This window comes from Acipenser ruthenus, chromosome 11, assembly GCF_902713425.1.
Source record: "Acipenser ruthenus chromosome 11, fAciRut3.2 maternal haplotype, whole genome shotgun sequence".
In the NCBI taxonomy this organism is placed as follows: Eukaryota; Metazoa; Chordata; class Actinopteri; order Acipenseriformes; family Acipenseridae; genus Acipenser; species Acipenser ruthenus.
In genome coordinates, this window is record NC_081199.1 from 16,841,643 (window position 1) to 16,864,288 (window position 22,646).

At 44.5% G+C, this 22,646-nt stretch overlaps 1 protein-coding gene and 2 non-coding genes across 3 annotated transcripts; 2 read left to right on the plus strand and 1 right to left on the minus strand.

The window, feature by feature from the left end:
- The first annotated feature begins 304 nt into the window (after positions 1–304).
- LOC117427153 (cis-aconitate decarboxylase-like) lies at positions 305–4,511 on the plus strand. The gene is made up of 6 exons (XM_059033410.1): positions 305–387; positions 588–648; positions 851–1,038; positions 1,357–1,449; positions 2,321–2,526; positions 2,874–4,511. Exons 1-6 carry the CDS (start codon positions 370–372, stop codon positions 3,796–3,798), a joined length of 1,491 nt encoding a protein of 496 aa, XP_058889393.1. The 5' UTR covers positions 305–369; the 3' UTR covers positions 3,799–4,511.
- Positions 4,512–20,661: 16,150 nt separating this feature from the next.
- trnas-gcu (transfer RNA serine (anticodon GCU)) lies at positions 20,662–20,743 on the plus strand. Its single transcript has one exon. It is a non-coding gene; the product is annotated as a tRNA-Ser (tRNA).
- Positions 20,744–20,917: 174 nt separating this feature from the next.
- trnat-agu (transfer RNA threonine (anticodon AGU)) lies at positions 20,918–20,991 on the minus strand. The gene has a single exon. It is a non-coding gene; the product is annotated as a tRNA-Thr (tRNA).
- Positions 20,992–22,646: the final 1,655 nt, after the last annotated feature.

A 22,646-nucleotide genomic window follows, 5' to 3' on the forward strand; every position in this document is an offset into this window, starting at 1 on the left:
AAACAAGATTGGTATTACAGTACCTGGCCAAACTCTGGTGAGAGTTTATTTTTTATAGAACCTCTCTCTCAAGCAGGGGAGGAGTCTCCCAGTGCCAAGTTCTCAGCAAGTGTCCTCCCAGAACAGAAAGAGGGTTATTCCCCAACATTCCAGACCTCTTCTTGGTCATTACATAACCCATTTCCTGGTCAAATTAGAAAAATCCCCCCAATTAGTTGAATAGTTTCACTAAAAGAAGGAGGGGTTTTGGAACCTGGAGGAAGATCGGCATCCAGATATGAAAGAATATAAAGAGAGGATGGAACCACAGCAAAATATCAGCTCAGTGACAGAACTTTGTTGTTACACAGCAATCTACTGAACACCATCATGCTCTCAGCACTCAAGGTAATTATTGCATTGAAACTCTTAGAAATGTATGCATTTTTATTTTGTATTTTACTATTATTATTATTATTATTATTATTATTATTATTATTATTATTATTATTATTATTATTAGTATTAGTAGTAGTCGTAGTAGTCGTAGTATTTTCTGTCATATATCATATTGATTTTATTTAATTTTTTTTCCCTTTTTAAATTAGTTTCAGAGAACCTCGAGGCACTTTTCCTGCCTGCGACTTCTACATAAATCTGCAGTTGAAGGTAAACATTTTTTAAAAAGCTATTTAATTAAAAAAAAAAACTGTGTAAATAATGTCAATTTTAAGGATTTCATACCATCACCAATTGAATGTACCCAGTTGTCTTTAAGTGTTGTTATTTTAGTCCATTATTGTAGAGTTGATGCTCTGAATACTAAAGTGAAGCACAGGCAGAGACTGACCTGCTGTTTGTTGTCCTGCAGTGCAAGAAAGGCCTGCCCCAGAGGAGACAATCACTAGCAGTTTTGGAGGGTTCATCCACTTGGTGCACCCGGGCCAGCTGTCAGACACTGTGCTGCACCGCAGTAAGAGGATGATCCTGGACAGCATCGGGGTGGGGCTGCTGGGAAGCAGCTCCCATGTCTTCGAGCTGGCTCTGCAGCACTGCCAGGTAATCCTTCAGCTGAGGCTTACACTGGGCTATAGTACAGAGGGCACACAGGCTGCTGACCTTAGTGGCCCCAAAGGTAACAATGCTGTCCTAAAATGATGGCCAAAGAAGTGGGCCCTGGCTGTACAATTTTAATATCAACCATTCCTTCAGTACTTACCCCATTTTTGAAAAGTTTCTTTGAACAGTCACCATTCCAATTGAGGTTTGCATTGTCAAACCAGGGTGATGATAATCAAGAATTTAACTTGCTTGTTTCCATCTTGTTTCCAAGAATGTAGAGACCCTATAATGATCTGTGATTAACTATCTTTGCAGCAAATGTATGCTCCAGATTACATCAGTTCAGTCTTTGGTCGAAGGCACACAAGACTCTCTCCAAGTCTGGCAGCCTTTGTCAATGGAGTAGCGGTAAGTCAGTGTATTTGTTGGCTGGCATGTTTTAATGTCAGGTTTGTTTACACAGTGCTCAGCCCTTTCAAATTGTAAAAATGTAGTCCATGAAATGAGCACATTCTAGCAGCTGACGAGCTCTGCAGCTCGTGTCTGTGGCTGGTCATTTCCTCATTACACTTCCTGCAACTAATTTCCATGAAAACACCTCTTGAAATACAGCATTCCAAAATGATACGCTTAAAAAAAAAGACAGTGTAAATGTAAATGTATTTATTAATTTAAAATTTAAAATGATATAAGCACAAAATAATCCAAACATAAAATTATCATGAACAGAGGCTGGGTTGCCAATATTTACTATCAGTATATACAGTACACAAATCAATAGATCTTGTAAGAGATGATGTGTTATAATTTCAACATAAAATAGTTTAAAACGTTTGTTTTATCTCTAGTTTTAAGTAATTGTTTGAGAAAAGCAAACAAGAGCACTTTACAGGTTACTTAGCAGATGATTAAGGAGTAGTTCTATGAGAAAGTCAAAGGAGAAAAACTTCTGAGATCTGAGGCAAAACATTTTCATAATGCAGAAAATTAAAAAAAAACAATGTAATGCCTTAATTGTGTAAATATAATACTTAAATAATTTAATTTGTTCATTATACTGGATATTTGCCCATCAGGGAGTGACTGTATTCAGGACACATTCCATTTATCCTGTTCTTTTTCTTTTTTTTTTGAAAAGTGAAAGCTCAGGTTTGTATTCATGTCCTTGAGTTTCTTTTGTAGAAAGATGGGGCACTGCCAGGCTTCCTCACAGTCAGGAATGTCAGTGGAGATCACACTGTACCAGGTGCTTACTGTGCCCGCATGTTCTTCTTTACAGGTCCATTCAATGGATTTCGATGATACCTGGCACCCAGCCACCCACCCCTCAGGGGCAGTCCTTCCTGCCCTGCTCGCTATTGCTCAGATGTTACCTGGCAACGCCAAGCCCAGTGGGATGGACCTCCTGCTAGCCTTCAACGTGGGCATTGAGATTCAGGGTCGGCTCATGAGGTTCTCCAACGAAGCCCAAAACATCCCCAACAGGTGAGGAGACTGCTGCCGAACAAACTTGGCACAATACTGTAGTGCTGCCAAGGAGGAAGTGTGCCAATAGTCTTCCAGCATGAATGAGACAGTGTTTGAATTTGAAAGCAAATCTTAATCTGTTTTTCATTGTTTTTTTTTAACCTCACAGTGATTATGTTGTTTTTATTGGAAATTATTATTACACTTTCCTAGTAAAATAAAATGTTTTCTTAGAAGGCATGATAAGAAACGTTTGTCTACCCGAGGTTGTTTTTAAATCAGAATTTTAAAACCATTAAAAGCATATATAATGTAAAATACTCTCTCAGTTACCAGGATGGTCATGCCAGTGTTTCTCCCTTCAGGTTCCATCCCCCGACTGTAGTGGGCCCTCTGGGTAGTGCTGCTGCCTGCTCCCATCTGCTTTCCCTGGATCGCTTGCAGTGCTCAAACGCCTTGGCGATTGCTGCTTCGCTGGCAGGGGCTCCCATGGCCAACGCTGCCACTCAATCCAAGCCTCTTCATATTGGGAACGCAGCCCGACTTGGTCTGGAGGCGGCACTGCTGGCATCCCGGGGCCTGGAGGCCAGCACACTGATCCTGGACTCGACCCCAGGCTGCGCTGGCTTTAGCGCCTTCTACAACGACTACCTGCCTCAGGCACTGCCCTCCCCAGTGGAACAGGATCCCCGCTTCCTGCTAGAGGACCAGGACATAGCCTTCAAGCGCTTCCCTGCACACCTGGGAATGCACTGGGTGGCAGACGCAGCGTGCTCAGCACGGGAGCTTTTGGTCAACACCGTAGGGGGGTTCCACCCCTCTATGATCCAGAACATCCTACTGAGAATCCCCCTCTCCAAATATATCAACCGGCCCTTCCCTGAATCCGAGCACCAGGCCCGACACTCCTTCCAGTTCAACGCCTGCACTGCTCTGCTGGACGGCGAGGTCAGTGTCCAATCCTTCAGCCCAGCCTTCCTGGACCGTCCTGAGCTGCTCAGCCTCCTGAGCAGAGTGCAGGTCGAGCACCCCCAGGACAACCCTGCCAATTTCAATAAGATGTACGCAGAGGTGCTGGTGACCCTCACAACGGGCGATGTCTTGAAGGGTCGTTGCGACACCTTTTATGGACACTGGAGGAAGCCACTGAGTCGTGACAGTCTGCTGAAAAAGTTCCGGGCCAACGCTGGGGCAGTCCTGCCAGGAGAGAGAGTGGAGGCCATCATTGATGCCGTGGAGAACATAGAATACATGCAGGACTGCTCCCACCTCACCATGCACCTGGAGTGAAGGGCTTCATGACATCCTTTGATGACATACACTTGAAGAAAACAATATGAAATGATTGGGGAAAAGATCTTTATGCCATTTGTGTTTTGTTTTACTGTATTATTATTATTATTATTATTATTATTATTATTATTATTATTATTATTATTATTATTAGTATTATTATTATTATTATTGTTGTTGTTGTTGTTGTTGTTGTTGTTGTTGTTGTTGTTATATAGTGCATAATTTGAGTGATTATTTACCAGTCATACTCAATTGTAAGTAAAGCACAGTTCACATGGATTATGCAATGTATATACTCTCAATTCTGCTAGCACTGTAAATCTCACTATTGCTCTATTTATTGAATTCTTGTTATTTTATTTGATCTTTTACAAAGATTTATTGTGTGTAATTTCAGACTTTTGTATCGGAATTGCAATACTGTTGATTTGTGTAACAGGTCACTGGTTTGGAAGATATCATACGTCAATTCAATCAATTAAATCATCAAATGTGAAATCAATGTAATGCCCCAAGTGTGCAAATATAATACAAATGAAACAATTGTAATTGCTTTGGTGTTTATATTTTATTTAATTGAAAAAGATGATTAGTTTACAGTGTTTAAGGTGTACAATAATACAGTACTTTCATTGTTAAGTGATATAAATGTATTGTATATACTGCAGATAATAAATTTGTAAAATGAAGTGTTCTCTTTTGAAATCAATTGCCCATGCAAGGGGATATTTCCTTTCCTCTCCTTCAAATTACATCAATAGACAAACTGCAGCGTGAGACTACAATGAGAAATGTCCTACTTTAGGTTACAGAAACCGTCCATGCCATTTTATAACCAAATATCATAGCATACTGATACAATCTACAAGAGAACTATTAATCGGAAACATTGGTTATTTCATTTTCTTTAACTTCTATTTCTGTTCACATTTGGCATTGGGGGCAGCACAATAAAAGTTAAAAATATATGACAAACATTATTTGTTATTGGAAACAGTCTCAGTTTAAAAGAAAGAGAATACTTGGTGGGTTTCATGAGGTACTTCCACAAGAATGCAGGTCTACTCCTCTCCTGTTCTCTCGTGGCAAGGAAAACAGACCTCGTTCACTTTATTGACAACAGCTGAATTCAACAAGAGGTTGCAATTGAACAAACTGTACCCAGCACTCCTATAAACAGAGCAAGGAACACGGAAGATATGTTTTGCAGCGGCCTGAATTCAAGAAAATGTTGGAACAGTTGTGTCAATACTCATGAAACACTGACAGCACATGCTTTTTAATTAATCAATAACAGTAATAAATAGCCACCATTGACTGCCAGGACTTATTCAATGTTGCAAGTCCACGTGTTGTTAAAATTATTCTGGAGGGGGCCATTTCACATATTGTAAGGTACCTGCATTTGAGACCCCATCTCTACAGGGGGTCCTCTCCTGCTTTACTTTAATACACCTGGGCGGTCCTGTCCTGTAGTTTTGTATGTTAGCAATTTGGAAGAAACACAGCCTACACTTCTACGTAAGCAAGAACCAGCAACAGTAAGATGGAGTGGAGTGGGACATTGAGCTTATAAAATCTGTATTTTATAAAAAGAAAACCAAAAATAATAGCATTTTAAACTTCAAATTAAGTTTTCTGTAAACTTATGGGATCATTTTTAATATTAGTGTTTGCTGCCAGCTTCTACCTAACCTAGAATCATCTGGGAATGTAAATAACCTGTCAAACTTCCCCAAATAAGTCTTTCCTCACCTAACAAAATAGTTATCTCCCCAGAAATCTCCCCAATTCCAGGTGTGGTTTATCCCTGAGGGATAGAGGTTGATCAGTTAAGAGTTGGAGCTCCAATTGAGCTGGTGTAATTTGTGTCTAGCGGGTGAAACAGACAAATACAGGGTATGCATTGACATGCATTCAGCAACAAATGATGTTATTATTGTATGATTTAAATGTATTGTTTGTGTTGATTTAGAACGGGTGATGTTATTATTGTATGATTTAAATGTATTGTTTGTGTTGATTTAGAACGGGTGATGTTATTATTGTATGATTTAAATGTATTGTTTGTGTTGATTTAGAACGGGTGAATGTTTGTTAATGTAAAAACCCCATCCCACTAAACTCGTGCAAACTCGTCATCTCCAGATTGATTAAGTGTTTGCTAATCCGGAGATAACCACATCTATAAAAACCCGCAGCAATTGCTGACCTGGGTGGGTGCGCAGGAAGGAGGAGCGTGAGCGAGCGAACAAGCAAGCAAGCAAGCAAGCAAGCAAGCAAGCAAGCAAAGTATCAAAAGAAAACAGACAATTGCCACTTGTTTGGTGGAGGTATTTGTGTTTATTTGGCTCTGTGAGCAGTGTTTTTAAATACACACACCAGCGCTTCAACCTGCAGTACCCGTGTTCGTGTCTCAACTTCCTGATCTGGGGACATCACTTATTGCAAATTTAGAAACACAATCTTCTGTCAAATATAAACCACAAATGTCACTGACCTCTTCCAACCGAAAGAGCTGCTATGACACTGCTCTGGCTGCCACACGATATGACAGAAAAGTTGAATAACGTTAATAGAAATTACTGGAGGGGAAACAAATTAGTTTAAACACTTGAATGAATTCCAGTGAAGATAAATAGTTTCTGTTGGAATAACTGTTTCTTCCTGATTCAAGCTTATACTATTCTCTCAACTAGTCTTAAACGTGACGCACCCCTAGCAAAGACTAACAACAGCCAGGCTGTGAAGTTTTAAAAAAATATATATATTTAACAATATCAGCAAAATCTAAATTGTATAACTGGATAAGCTGTAAGACCTAGAAGTATTTCGGCAAGAAAATGAGGTGTTAGTATCATGGTAATGTATAAAAAATTGTATGTGGAAAAACATGTTGTCTTCTCAAGATGTTAGGCAGATGTACAGACAGAGAGCTCATGTTTCCAGATGTATGCAGAACTGTAAGTGTGATACCCATGGGCATGGACAGACAGACAGCCAGGTATATCCCCAGTCCAATTCTCCCATACAACACACATTGCTGTTTCATCTTGTCATGTTAATAGACTTTCCTCCCCTGTCTGAACCCCCTCTCATAAAGAAAGATTGACTTCATTTAACATTTCCACGCATCTTTACCTGGTTTACCTGGGTGCAGGTGCATTGAAGAGAAATGTAATCCTACACTTCCTCATATAGGGATATATATATGTAAATGATGAGATGCATTCAGGGGAAGGACACCCACCCAGTGAAGGTATGCAGGACTCTCCATTACACTTCTTTTACAGTATTTCCTCAAACACCCTTCTAGTATGACATACATGCTGCCCTGCTACAATCTGTGCCTAATTTAAAAATCCCCTTTCTAGACCCTTGCCATTTCCTGAACCAGACCAACAGTGGTGCTCATTTTTTCTTAAGTAAAGAATTTGTTAACCATTTGGAAAACAAACAAACAAAAATATCCCCAGAGACATTTCCTTTACCCTTCTTTCTCTCATTTCCACCTCTTCATTACACTTGTGTTTATTTGTCATCCTTCCTTTTGTTTCACTTTGCTTCATCAATGTGTTATTTATTTACTTATTTTAGTTTTTGTTTCCTTTAAACTTTATGCACTTCACAAACTAGACGCCCCTCTTAGATAATTTGTGCATCTAGTCTGGGGAGGGCTTGTTTAAACTTCTCCTTTAAAAAGCCAACAGGATGTAATGACTGAAATTATTTAATTTGCAAAGTGAATCTAAGCAACAAGGAGAACACAAGATTAACACTCTCTTTTATATTGTATTATGGAGTCTATTTTAAAAATGTAAATCTAGATTTTTCACGACTTTGTCACACTGTATTTGTAATGTTAATACTGTAAGTAAATCCCAGCTGGGTTAGCACTGAGTTAAAGAGCAGGGGTATTTACATATGCCACTCTTTAGATCATTGAAATAGACTCCTGGGTGTGTTTTGCCTCATTCACGATTGCTTTTTCTGCTTTGATCATTATGTATTTATCAGGCTTACTAACTAATGTTTCTCAAAAAGCTCAGAAAAAAAACCTGAATTTCTGAACTGAGGTTTAACCTATGGACTAGAGGGATCTTAATTTGACTTTAATGCCCTTTTTGAAGAGTTTTAAAGACCACAAAACTTCTATTTTAAATCTAACAGGCCAGCATATGTGTTGCCAGAGACCCAGATACCATCATTACATAAGCACACAATGTAACCTATAATACCAGTAAAGCAAGAAAAACTGGGTTTTCTGTAACTGCATAAAGTTTCCTTTTTGTCATACAAATTATGTACATCATAATAGCATCTCTAAAAAAAACTTAAAGGAAATTGAATTAGGTGTGAATAGGTGAAGATGATGTCATATAGACAGCATAGCTAGGGGCACACTTATTATCTCATAAGCATGTTAGTGCTTTTCTTTTGTTTTCTATTTTTAAATTTAAATGGTAGATTAAACTAATCAGACAGGTGTTATGCAACGGATAACCATAAATCAAAATGACAAACATCAACATACTAGTTTTTTTAACGCAGTAATACTTTAGTTTCTCTTTAGTTTCCAGAATTTGGGACGTTATCTAAAAACCAAAGCGGCCCAGAATTTGGGACGTTATCTGCAAACCAAATCGGCCCAGAATTTGGGACATTATCTGAAAAGCAAAGCGGCCCATAATTTGGGACGTAAATGAAAACAGGGGCAGTCTATATATGTAAAACTGTGATTGCATTAGCGATAAACTAATGTATCCTCTAACAAAACTGCAATAGTGTATACATTTTATATTAAAATATATCGCAAAACCGATTATAGATATATGCTACTTGAAAGAAAAAAGTACACCACCTCAGAAAGACAATTCTTACATTCGTGCATAACATGATAATTCATATAAAATAATCACCCATAGTTTGTTATATCAGTACAGCGTAATACCACATTATATTTTAATGGAAAGGTTGTGGAAAGCAGATCTCTCTCTCTCTCTCTCTCTCTCTGATCACAATGTTAAAAATGCCGGCAAGCTTTTCCACTCGTGTGACGACATATTCATGTGACAGACATGGACCAATCAAAACGCGAGACTGTTATGCGGTTCCATCCCAAAAACCGGGCCTGTGTCATACCTCCTTTTCTTTCGACAAAAGTGTTTATCCTGCGACTATAGGACAGTATTGGTCTGTGTTGGAGATGCTTCCCAACAGTAACAAAATGTGACACAAACACAGCCTAAAGTTTGAGGTGCTGAAAAAAAATTATAACCAAAGGCACCACTGAGATTTGAACCCAGGATCTCCTGTTTACTAGGCAGGCGCATTAACCATCTAAGCCACGATGCCCTGCAGCACGAAATGCAATGTGTGCCAGAGACCTGTGGAATGAAAAGTATCAGGACATTGACTACTGTTCTACAATGCACGGCTGTAAAATTAAGCGCGCGACATTTCTGAAATTAATCTGAAACACTTGAAAATGCGCATTACTTGTTATTAAACATTTTCTGACCTCAGATATCGGAATCTGCATTGTATTTTATATCTATAACAAAAACATTGCCAATGTAAAAAAAAAACAAGTTAGAAAAACGCAACAGCCATTTAAAGGGGTGATATCAAACACAAAAGCCCAAGTTAGGAAAAGCAACTAGGCCAATCTTGTCAAGCATCAAGCAAATAGGCACAATTGGAAAGGTGCTGGAGCCCAAGATTCACACAATGCTTGCTTCTAACTTGGCGCCTTTTTTTGATCACTTCGCTCCACTTTATCGCTCCACTTGAAATGCTCTTTGTATGACTTGAAGTGACTGAGACACACTGCCACACACATTATTATTATTTGTTTATTTAGCAGACTCCTTTATCCAAAGCGACTTACAGAGACTCGGGTGTGTGAACTATGCATCAGCTGCAAAGTCACTTACAACTACGTCTCACCCAAAAGACGGAGCACAAGGAAGTTAAGTGACTTGCTCAGGGTCACACAGTGAGTCAGTTGCTGAGGGGGGATTTGAACCAGAGACCTCCTGGTTACAAGCCCTTTTCTTTAACCACTGGACCACACACCCTCCTTATATAAACAGTTTATGTAAGCCTCCTTACATAAACTGACATACACACACACTGAGACACAGACACAGTGACACATAAACACACACTGTGACATACACACACACTGACACACATACACACACACACCGAGACACACCTACACTGAGAAACACACATACTACAACACACACAGTCTCAGTGTGTGTGAGTGTGTCTCAGTGTGTGCCTCAGTCACACACTCACACACTGAGCATTTCAAGTGGTTTGAACTTGCAACATGACGTTCTTGAAGAGCACACGACCTTAACCTGTTGCGCCACTGCGCATTTCAAGTGGAGCGAAGCGATCAAAAAAAGGCGCCAAGTTAGACGCAAGCATTGTGTGAATCTTGGGCCCCAGCACCTTTCCAATTGTGCCTATTTGCTTGATGCTTGACAAGATTGGCCTAATTGCTTCTCCTAACATGGGCTTTTGTGTTTGATATCACCCCTTTAAACGGCTGTTGCGTTTTTTCTAACTTGTTTTTTTACATTGACAATGTTTTTGTTATAGGTATCACTTCTTTTTTTACTTCATCAAATAATGAATAAAGCGAGGGAAAGATATTCGAGAATGTGTATGGTAAATAGACAGACAGACATTACAAGAGAGTAATAAGTAGAGTAATATAAGAGAAATGAGAAAAGATTTGAAAGTAAAATAATGGTAGAAGGGACTTTTGGACAGTATTGAAAGTGTAAACATTGTATTCTTATAGTTGCAAGAGTGGTGAAAACAACATGTCTATTTTGGTAGGTACTGATATATTGATATTTACGTAGGTACAAAACTTCAATGTTATAAATGGTTCAAAAGGTACATATGCATGTCAGTGCTAAAGGGTAGCATACAAACACATTTTAATGCTGGAAAAAAAACATTATTCTCCTTGATATAGTGGTGTTATGAACTTAGGCTAAGGCATTTGTAAAGCATTAGATCTCTTCATAAAAGGCCATATACATTTTGTTTGCATTTCCTGACCATGGTTTGACTTCAATAAGTGCATCATTTGCATGCACCCATTTTCCAGTAGCACCCACAGCAAGAACAGACACAAAGTGTCCTGAAGTAACACCCTGTCCTTGGTGTATGATAATGGAAGCTAATTGGTAATTCCTGTTGTCCACAGTAATTGTGCTCTTCTGCACAGCATTAAACTTAGCATTGTATCTTTGTAACGGTCCCGTCTGGTTTGGTTTCCCAAAGCATAAGTTGGACTGCAATCAGTCTCCCTGCTGACTGAATAAGTTCACGTTTCATGATTGGAGAAGTTTTGCATTGCCTGCATTTGCTACCAGGAATCATTGCCCATTTGTCATTTTATAAATTAGTTCTTCCAAACACATGGAATCTGTACCAGCATGTACATGTAGAGGATAAATATGCAACACCTCTCGGTTTGATGAGCAGTAGTTACATGTAGTACATAGAATATCATGACTTATTGTTACTGAAACCATGCGAGATACTTCAGGACAGATTTCAGACAATTTGGTGAGAAACTCTGCAACATGTTGCTGCTCACCTCTATTGAAAGGTTCTCCTAAGAAGTGACAAATATCCACAGTAGTTAGAGATGCAGTGGATGGCAAGTGATCCTATTTGTGAACAAAGCTCCTGATAGCCTCTTGTTGACTGTGTTTTAATGAATCCTTCAGAGGTTGCAAGTGAAGAAGGCACTAATTATTTGTAAAGAGTTTGCCAGACACTGCTTCGGCTCCCCATCATCAGTAACTTGAAAAGTTCACAGCAAATACCTCTCGTCGTGACTTCTCAGACTTGTAGGTCATTTTCTTTGTCTGTGGGTACAAACAGATTGATACATTGTGATAGAGATATTGTGGTTGCGAAAGCACATGGTCAGGGTTGCGAATCAATGTGCACAGTCTCTGTAATAATATAAAGGGTGCACTTTTAATTGAATGCAGTCGGGCCACCGCCAAGAAATAGACATATCTACATTTGATTAATGAAGAGTAATAGAGTGGTTTTAATCGGAATAATAATGGGCAATAGAGTAAGTTGTGCGGTGCACGCGTGGGTTTGAATCGTATCCTCGTCGCAGTTTTTTTTAAAATTATTATTACTGTTTCTCGTTCTCTTTTGGCAAAAGTGTTTATCCTGCGACTATAGGAAAGCATTTGTCTGTGTTGGAGGTGCTCCCCACCAGTAACAAAATGTGACACAAACACAGCCTAAACTTTGAGGTGCTGAAAAAAATAATAACCAAAGGCACCGCTGGGATTTGAACCCAGGATCTTCTGTTTACGAGACATGCGCGTTAACCATCTAAGCCACGGCGCCCTGCAAAACGCAAAAAAATGCGTGCCAGAGACATGTGAAATGAAACGTATCAGGGACGGCGCTACTACTGTCGTTCTCTACTACAATGCAGGACTAAAATTAAGCGCGCGACATTTCTGAAATTAATCTGAAACACTTGAAAATGCACATTACTTGTTAATAAACACTTTCCGAGCTCAGATATCGGAATCTGCATTGTATTTTATGTGACCGATTGTACCCTCGTGGTCTGGACATATGACATTTGGTAGTTCACATGATCAAAACATATGGTTAAATACAGGTCCCAGCGAGATTTGAACTCAGATCGCTGGATTCAGAGTCCAGAGTGCTAACCATTACAACATGGAACCGCTGCAAAGCACTCTGGAGAGAAATGGCTATAACATCCTCAGCTCCCAGGTGTAAAATCCCCTACTGCTGACAACCCCTGGACCGCAAGGCGTTCTCCCCGTTCTGATTGTACACAATCCTTCAACAACATCCATTTCTCCAGTTTGAATCCAAAATGCGACGTTTCATTTCTTGGTTCATACTGGCAGCTGGCAGCAGGTCTGGAGAACTGCACAATCAGCACCCAACCGTGCGCCACAAACACTGCTCACATTGAAATAATAAGACACATGTTCATTGACAATATATGTATTACACATGTATATTTAGAAACGGTTTTAATAACATCGGTATTGCTAATTTAAGATAATAAACATGTCCTTAAAAACTAAACACGTTGCATCTTTATAAGTGAAAATACACTTTCAAATACAAATTCGCCCAATGCGCACAGCTGTCTCCTAGCAAGTGAAGGCACCACTGTATTCTGGACACTGTAGTTTATTCTAGGAACATGACACCTGGGCATGTTAGATATCAGAGGAAATCGCGGAGCCTCCTCTCGTTTGGTATGTAGACTGTGTGCCTAGCCCTTTCCGTTTTCGTGTTACAGGCACTTGAACGCACCTACCGATTTGCTGCACGTCACAACACTGGAGCACTGAATGAGAGGCTGCATAGGATAATTCCTCTTTTTAGTCGGTACTTATTGTGTGAACTGTGTGATTGTGTAGAGGGGGGTGGTTAAACCACAGCTGTCCTCTCACTTGTAACGAACAATTGTAAAATCCTTTTCTGCAGACTGAGAAGAAAATAATGCCAAAAGGGGTTGCGAATCAATGTGCACAGACTCTGTAATAATATAAAGTGTGCGCTTTTAATTGAATGCAGTCGGGCCACAGCCAAGAATTAGACATATCTACATCTGATTAATGAAGAGTAATAGAGTGGTTTTAATCGGAATAGTAATAGGCATAAAAGAACTTCCCTGACCGGGAATCGAACCCGGGCCGCGGCGGAGAAATCGTCGAATCCCAACCACTAGACCAGGGGTGCCCAATCCTGGTCCAGGAGGGTCTATGCCCTCCTGGTTTTTGTTCCAACTGTACACTAAATTGCTTAATTGGACCAATTAAGCTTCTAATAAGTGCTTGATTGGTCCAATTAAGTAATTTAGGGGACAGTTGGAACAAAAGCCAGGAGGACACCGGCCCTCCAGGACCAGGATTGGGCACCCCTGCACTAAACCAACAGGGACGTTGCTAGAGCAGGCTGCACGGCTAGACAGGAATTTCTTTGCTATCAACGCTGAAACATCAAAAACGATAGGTTGCGGATGCAACCCCGGTTCCCTGAAAGAGAAAATAACCATCAAGGTATGGGACATTGCCGTCAGGCAGTAGGGATTGGCTGAGCTTTATGTCAAAGCTGCCGATAGGCCTCCGCGCAAGCTGCCGTGTAAGCCCGCCCCCCTGGGAGCTTACTATACGCAGCGCGCAGAGACTCTCTTCCTCTTTTGCCCTTCAGGCCGTGAAGGCCTCCAGAGCGACCTCGCGGCTTGATGGTTATTTTCTCTTTCAGGGAACCGGGGTTGCATCCGCAACCTATCGTTCCCTTTCAAGTCGAAAATAACCATCAAGGTATGGGAACAGTGTACCCAAGCCGTCGCGAGGGAGGATTCTCGGCAGTAGGACAGCCTTACGTCATAACGCAACTGCGTAGGCAGTACATCTACACATATGCGGAGCTGCGCCTCAGCGTCTATGCTCGCAATGACACCTGTCCCAAGGTGGAATAGTCACACCATATTGTCAACCACTCTAGACGTCCGCAACCTGAGGCGTCATAGAGTGCAACACAGATGCTCCAAATGACGGAGCAGAGGATTCCAGTACATTTAACCGGTAGAACCTCGTAAATGTATGCGGTGTAACCCAACTGGCTGCAGCGCAAATGTCAGACATCGGCACCCCTCTAAAGAGGGCCCAGGATGTTGCCATACCCCTAGTGGAATGTGCCTTCAACTGCCCTGGTGGCGGAAGGCCCATAGTATCATATGCTAACTGAATAGCATCCACTATCCAATGAGAAAGGCGTTGCTTAGACAACGGCTGACCCAAAGTTTTAGAACCATGGCATATGAACAGCTGTTCTGTTTGCCTCACAGTCTTTGTGCGATCAATATAACACCTCAATGCCCGCACAGGGCAGAGCATGTGTAACCGCTCTTCCTCTGGGGAAGAAAAAGGAGGAGGATGGAACGCCATCAACTCGACTGGTTGGTTCATGTGAAACGGGGATATGACCTTGGGTAAAAAGGCCGGATTTGGACGCATGGAGACCTTAGAACCGTCTCCTGCGAAACGTGTACATGATGGATGCACCGAAAGTGCATGTAACTCGCCCACACGTTTTGCTGATACCACTGACAGCAAAAACGCAGTCTTAATAGACACGAACTTCATATCCACACTGTGGAGAGGCTCGAACGGTGCCTTGGTAAGGGCTTCTAGCACCACATCAAGGCTCCATGACGGTAAACTGGTCGACCTTGGAGGCCGCAAGCGTCTTGCGCCCTTTAGGAACTGAGATGCCAGGAAATGGCAACCAGGTGATAACCCGTCAATGCGTACATGGCAAGCCGAAATAGCGGCCAAATACACTTTAAGTGTAGAGGGAGACTTTCCCTCATCCAACAGCTTCTGCAGAAACTGTAATATCACTGCCATAGGGCAGGAGACCGGGTCATGGCCCTCAGCCAGACACCAACTCTGAAACAATTGCCACTTATACGCATATTGCGACCGAGTAGAGGGCGCCCTCGCACTCTGAATGGTGGATATAACCGCCGTCGAAAGCCCTAAGGCTGACAGGCGCTCCCGCTCAGGGGCCAAGCCCATAACTGCATGAGTTTGGGGTTTGGGTGCCATAGCCCTCCTTGGGCTTGGGACAACAGGTCCGCTCGCAGAGGGAGCTCCCTCGGGCGACCGTGCAACAACTGCACTAGACTCGGGAACCATATCCTCCGAGGCCACCGAGGAGCGATCAGGATCACTGTCGCTTGCTCTACCCTGACCTTCTCCAAGAAGGCGGGGAGCATCGAAATCGGTGGAAATGCGTACAGGAGCCCTGGCGGCCATTCGTGAGCCAGTGCATCGACTCCCAGGGGGCTGTCGAGGTCCTTCACCGAGAACCATAGGGGACAGTGCGTGGTCTCTCGCGAAGCGAAGAGATCGACTTGCGCTGTGCCGAACCAGTCCCAAATGCGCTCCACCACCTGAGGGTGAAGACGCCATTCGCCTGCAAGAGGACCTCCTCTGGACAGGAGATCCGCTGCGTAATTGACTCTGCCCGGTAGGTGAACCGCCCGCAGAGAGGCTAAACGCGGTTGAGCCCAAAGCAACAGCCGTGTTACCATCCGGTGAAGGCCGAGGGACCGCAAGCCGCCCTGGCGGTTGATATACGCCACTACCGTGGTGTTGTCTGACCGCACTAACACGTGCTTGCCTAGAAGCACTGGCAAGAAGTGCCGAAGGGCGAGGTCCACCGCTCTGAGTTCCAGAGCATTGATGTGGGCCGACCTCCAGGGAGATGGGACCCAAGCGTACGCCCTGGCGGATGTTCGACGGAACTTTCCACCAGCGCAGTGCTTCCCAGTAGGTTCGGGATACCCTCAACCTGCGGTGTTTGTCTCTCCGCGGATGCAACGCGAAGGCATTGAACCAGGCCTGCAGAGGTCTCTGGTGTAGTAAGCCCAAAGGAAGGGCTTGCGAGGCGGCAGCCATCAACCCCAGCATGCGCTGACACAGCTCCATGCTGACTGTTTCTCTCAACCTGAATAGGGAGAGACACCGCTCCAGTGAAGCAACTCTTTGTGTCGACAGGGTCGCTTCCATGGACACAGAGTCCAGATGCAGACCCAAGAATTCGGTCTGTTGGCTCGGCACGAGGCGGCTCTTTTCTGAATTGACCTTCAGACCTAGCCGCTGAAGATGGTCTGTAACCATCACTGTGTGCTGTGCCAACTGCTCCTTTGACTGCGCGCAGACGAGCCAGTCGTCCAGATAGTTCAGCAGTCGGATGCCTTGAACCCGCAAGGGGGCTAAAATGGCGTCCATACACTTCGAAAAGGTTCGAGGAGCTAGAGACAGGCCGAATGGCAGGACACAAAACTCGTAGACCCTGCTCTGAAATGCGAAACGTAGGTACTTCCTGTGACCCGGACAGATGGGAACATGAAAGTATGCATCTGTGAGGTCTACGGTGGTAAACCAGTCGCCTTGCCGGACAGACTGGACAATGTGCCTGTGCGTAAGCATCTTGAACGACAACACCCGTAGGTATTTGTTCAGTAGTCGCAGATCTAAAATAGGGCGGAGCCCGCCGTCCTTTTTTGGCACTAGGAAGTACTTGGAGTAGAACCCCTGGTCGGTCAGAGCAGGGTCTACTAGTTGAATGGCACGCTTCTTGAGCAATGCCTGTATTTCTGCATTTAGAGCTGAGGACTGAACCGAGTCCTTCACTGCAGTTACCACCACTCCCCTGAAGGGGGGGGGGTTTAACCGGAATTGAAGGGTGTACCCGGTGAGTATAGTTTTGCGCACCCAAATGTCGTTGGTGCATTGTTGCCAAAACAGGAGCTGTGGAACAGTGTAGGGGTGGGTTAACGGCTGCCGGGGTTTCTCAGGGCTGCTTAGGCTGCGCTCGCTCACGAGGGGCCTGGCCAGAGCCACGAGGGCGCGGTCTGCTACCTCCTCTGGGGCGCCACCCTCCGCGCTGCGGTCTTGCAAACGCGGGTTGGCCGCGTGCTGAAACCCCCAAAGGGGCGGTTTTACTGCCCTGTGGGTGCGCTTGCTGCTGTGGCGGTGCCTGTGGCCGCCTTGGCTGGAAAGGCTTGCTTGGCCACATCTTTGCCAACTGCTGCGACGCCTCACGCGCCTTGACGGAGCGTTGCAGCATCTCCTCCACCGCTGGGCCAAACGTGTGCCCCGGGGATATAGGAGCATCTAGCAATGGGGCCTTATCAGGCTCCTGTACCCTGGCCTGAGAGAGCCAGAGCTGTCTCCTTGCCACCACAAGGGAAGCAATGCTCCTGCCCTGTGCTCGCGCATTCAGCTGAGCCAGCTTAACCAAAAGCTGCGCAACTGCACCCAGCTCGGTCCTAAGTCTGACAGATGGGGACTCAGGCAGATCGCGGATCAGCGCCGCCTGGTAGACTGTCAGGAGGCTGGCCACATTAGACAGCCTAACTGCCTCCGTAGCCGCGGCATAACCCTTTTTCAGATGGGCCTCCGTAGTCCTACACTGCCTGTTAGGGCAGGAAGGGTCCTTAGCCAGCCCCGATAATGTCGGCGCCTTTACTAGCGCGGCGAACGCGGCGCCCACTGGCGGAAAGGACGCTAATCCAGCTTCGCTCGCCCCGTGCATGGTAAAAGCCGAAGCCTTGCGAGAAGTCGCCGGGGCGGAGGCCGGGGCTCCCCAGGTGGACTGCACCTCCTTAATAAAATCCGGGAACGCCGGGAGCATCCTGGACTGAAGGGGCGGAGCCGATGGCAACTCAAATAAAGAGCGTTGTGTTGGCTCTGACGCAGGCCAGTCCACGCCTAAGTGACGGGCTGCCCTCTCCACCACTGACCAGATAGGGTCATTAGTATCCAGCACTTCAGGGTCGTCCTGCCCAGAGTGCTGGGATGCCACCTCAGGCTCTGTGTCCTCAAAGAGCAGGTCTGCATCAGATGCGTCCCTTGAGACAGCATCGGCATCCCACTCTACTTCCTGGGGCACTGGTGGAGGAACCGTCAGCTGACTAGTGCTGGGTCCGGTTACTAGCTCTGGGGCCCGAGGCGCCACATTTGCTAGGGTCATAAGGAGGGATTGTTGTCCCATCATGAGCTCCATAAATTGTGACATCTTGGAGGTGAGCTCAGCCACCCCAGATGTGTCCTGGTAACGCCTACCCCTCCGAGGGGAGCGAGAGTGCCTTCTCCGGCGAGGCGATCGAGACCTGGATCGAGACTCCCGACGGGGGCGAGCCCCGCGAGAGGAGGGACTGCGGGAACGTTCCCGAGCACGCCTGGCTGGAGATCTCTGACCAGCTGTAAGCTGGGAAGATGGGCTCAGAGGGAGCTGAGACGTCGCCGGCAGCGACACGACCGATGACGGTGGGGCCGAGACGGTGTGGGACGAGCCCGAGGATGGGGAACGACCTCCAACTGCCTTCCTCGCTCTCTGGCGAAGGGTGCGTGTCTGAAACCCCGCACATAGCTGGCAGTATGCCCTATCTGCCAGGGCAGATGCTGCATGGTCCGGCCCCAAGCATGCGACGCAGTCTTCATGAGGGTCGCTGGCAGGCAACTTGGCCTGACAGGTCACGCAACGGTGGAACCCAGACATAGTAGAACGCCGAAGCGTCTAGTATTGACGTCAAGCACCAAAGAGTGTGCGTCGAGCACTGTCGCGTCAAACGCCGAGGTGCGCGCGTCGAACGCCTAAGCGTCGGACACCAAGCGTCGAGCACCTTAAGTGCGTGCGTCAAGCGCCGCCGCGTCGAGCGCCGAGGTGCGTGCGTCAAGCGTCGAGGGTGCATGCGTCGAGCACCGAGCGCCGAAGCGTCGAGCACCGAGGTGCGTGCGTCGAGCGTCGAGGGTGCGCGCGTCGAGGCGTCGAGCGCCGAAGCGTCGAGCACCGAGCGTCGAGCGTCGAGCGCCGAGCGCCGAGCGTCGAGCGCCGAGCGTCGAGCGCCGAGCAACGAAGTGCGTGCGTCGAGGGTGCGTGCGTCGAGGCGCCAAGCGCCGAGCACCGAGCGTCGAGCGCCTAAGCGTCGAGCGTCGAGCACCGAAGCACGGAGCACCGAGGTGCGTGCGTCGAGCGTCGAGCACCGAGCGTCGAGCACCGAGCACCAAGCGCTGATGGAACGTGCACCGAGCGTCGAGCACCGAGCGCCGAAGCGTCGAGCGTCGAGCACTGAGCCCCAAGTGCAGAAGCACTAAGCACCAAGCGCAGAAGCGCTGCACAAAGCGCAGAAGCGCTGCACCAAGCGCACAAGCGCTGACACCAAAAGCGCCGGAGCGCGAGCGCCGAAGCGCGAGTACCGAGCGTGGAACGCTAGCACAGACGCCTAAGCGTCAGCTGACCCGCCAAGCGGAGACGCTAAGTGCTGGTACGGCGTCTGATGCTGTGCAATACCTACCTGAAGGTGCTGGGGATTTTGCACGTTGGTGGTTGTCTTCCTCTGTATAGTGAAGGGAAAAAGTTTTTTTTTTTTTTTTTTTTTTTTTTTTTTCAGGACGCTGCAGAAAGTAAGAGGGTGTAGTGCAACCCACGTGGCGGGAACGCGCCGCGGGGGGGAACACTGCAGAGCAGACTACACGCACACACACGGTCTAGCTAGACCGAGGATGCAAAATGCACGTGGGCCAAGGCCAACGCAACACGCGTCCGAACACACAATATACAATATATATAACAAAATATATATATACAATAAAATATATAAATATATATACAAAATATATATATACAAAAAACCCACACAATAATAATTATAAGAACAGAGGAAAGACGGAGAGACCACGAAGAAACGCGATGCCGAAGCAAAGCGAGAAGGAAATATATAATGTAAAACAATATATAATCCTAAAATAATAATAACAAATAATAATAACTCCGAAGAGTATAACTGAAATAAACTTGGAGAAGGGGATGAACCAGCTTCTCAAGCCTAAGCTTTAGTGAGTACAATCAGTTTAAATAGCTCTAAGTCCTACCGCTACTGAGGCTGAAGGCAAAAGAGGAAGTGACTCTCCGCGCGCTGCGTATAGTAAGCTCCCAGGGGGGCGGGCTTACACGGCAGCTTGCGCGGAGGCCTATCGGCAGCTTTGACATAAAGCTCAGCCAATCCCTACTGCCTGACGGCAATGTCCCATACCTTGATGGTTATTTTCGACTTGAAAGGGAACGGAACAATCCCCAAGCCCTGAGCAATGACACACAATGAATCATAATAAACTGCCATAATAAACTGTGCTCCTTAGGACAGATTAAACGGCTTCTACACCCGCGCTGTGAACATATAGTGAGTGTTTCATCCTCTGGTTTGAGCTTCTGGTTTTCGGGGACGAGGTGGCCGAGTGGTTAAGGCGATGGACTGCTAATCCATTGTGCTCTGCACGCGTGGGTTCGAATCCCATCCTCGTCGCAGTTTTTTTTTTATTTTATTTTATTACTGTCTCGTTCTCTTTTCTTTCGACAAAAGTGTTTATCTGCGACTATAGGACAGTATTGGTATGTGTTGGAGATGCTTCCCAACAGTAACACAATGTGACACAAACACAGCCTAAACTTTGAGGTGCTGAAAAAAATATATAACCAAAGGCACCGGTGGGATTTGAACCCAGAATCTCCTGTTTACTAGACAAGCGCTTTAACCATCTAAGCCACGGCGCCCTGCAACACGTAATGCAATGTGTGCCAGAGACTGTGAACTGAAACGTGTCAGGGACATTGACGTCGATCTCTACTACAATGCACGGCTGTAAAATTAAGAGCGCGACATTTCTGAAATTAATCTGAAACACTTGAAAATGCGCATTACTTGTTATTAAACATTTTCTGACCTCAGATATCGGAATCTGCATTGTGTTTTATATCTATAACAAAAACATTGCCAATGTAAAAAAAACAAGTTAGAAAAACCCAACAGCCGTTTAAAGAGGTGATATCAAACTCAAAAGCCCAAGTTAGGACTTTTGACTGCGTAACGTGAAAAATGTAAATATTGTTGATTTCTGGCTGAGGTTTGAAATCAGATTCCGAAACATGGCAAAATTTGCACGCTATTTTGTGTCAATTCCACCAAACTCTGCGGATGCAACACAAGCAGTTTCTACATATGGACTGATTTTTACACATCAAAGACAAACCACGAGTGTTGAAACTGCAACAAGATGCACGATTATTATTATTTATTTCAGTACAACAGCAGTGTCCCCCATCTGGGATTGAACCCACGACCCTCCAATCAAGAGTACAGAGTCCTAACCACTGCTTCATACTGCTGCCATTGCTAGTCTTTAACAAAAAACTAGTTTTCTGCTCACGGGCCAGATAATTTGTGAGAGCGCGCGTGTGTGTGTGCGTGAGTGCGTGTGTGAGTGCGTGTGTGTGTGAGTGTGTGTGTGCGCGCGTGAGTGTGTGTGTGTGTGCGTGTGTGTGCGTGTGTGTGAGAGAGAGCATGCTTGTGTGCGCATCATATATAATTTAGTGTGTGTAAAGAAAAACGGGTTTGTCACTTGAACTAAACCCTGTTTTAACATTTTGTTTTTCAAAGTCAGCATAACGCTATACAACACAGTCCGTTTAATTACTGTATGAACATAGCATACAAGTTTTAAATGTTTACAAAACTCGACAATGTTGCCGAATTTGTCATTCAAAACGTGTTTAGTTTTAATCAGTTTTGTCTGCTTGTTACTTTTTTCAGCCAACACATTTACATGACCCTTGTTTGTTACATTTTAAAAGATTGTTTTAAACTCTACAATGTAAATGTTGACTCAGTAGCTACCATTAAATGTTTCAACCTCGGTGACTTTCTTTGATGCGTTATTAATTTTAGGCAATTTGCAATATGTGTGTGTGTGTGTGTGTGTGTGTGTGTGTGTGTGTGTGTGTGTGTGTGTGTGTGTGAGAGAGAGAGAGTGTGTGCGTGCGCGTGTGTGTTTTTACATGAAACTTGTACTTTTTATACAGGCATATAAATGTCCATTGCTGTCGATAAACGCATCAGCCAAATCAATTAATATGACATGTAGTTTTCTAGCTTGCTATTTATTAATTTATTTATACATTTATAATATAAACATGTATTCATTTCTACATTTATTTATTTATTTAAAAATATTTATTTCTAAATGTATTTATTCCTCTATGCATTTGTTTAAATCATTTATTTATTTCTACAAATAAATTATTCCTTTATTTATTTTTAATTAAACGACGAACTACAATTTATCAGAAATCAGAGATTAAGACAAGGAAGCTACATGCCAATCTTGTGTGCAATTCCATTCTATGGTATCTACCAAATAAACATAAAACTA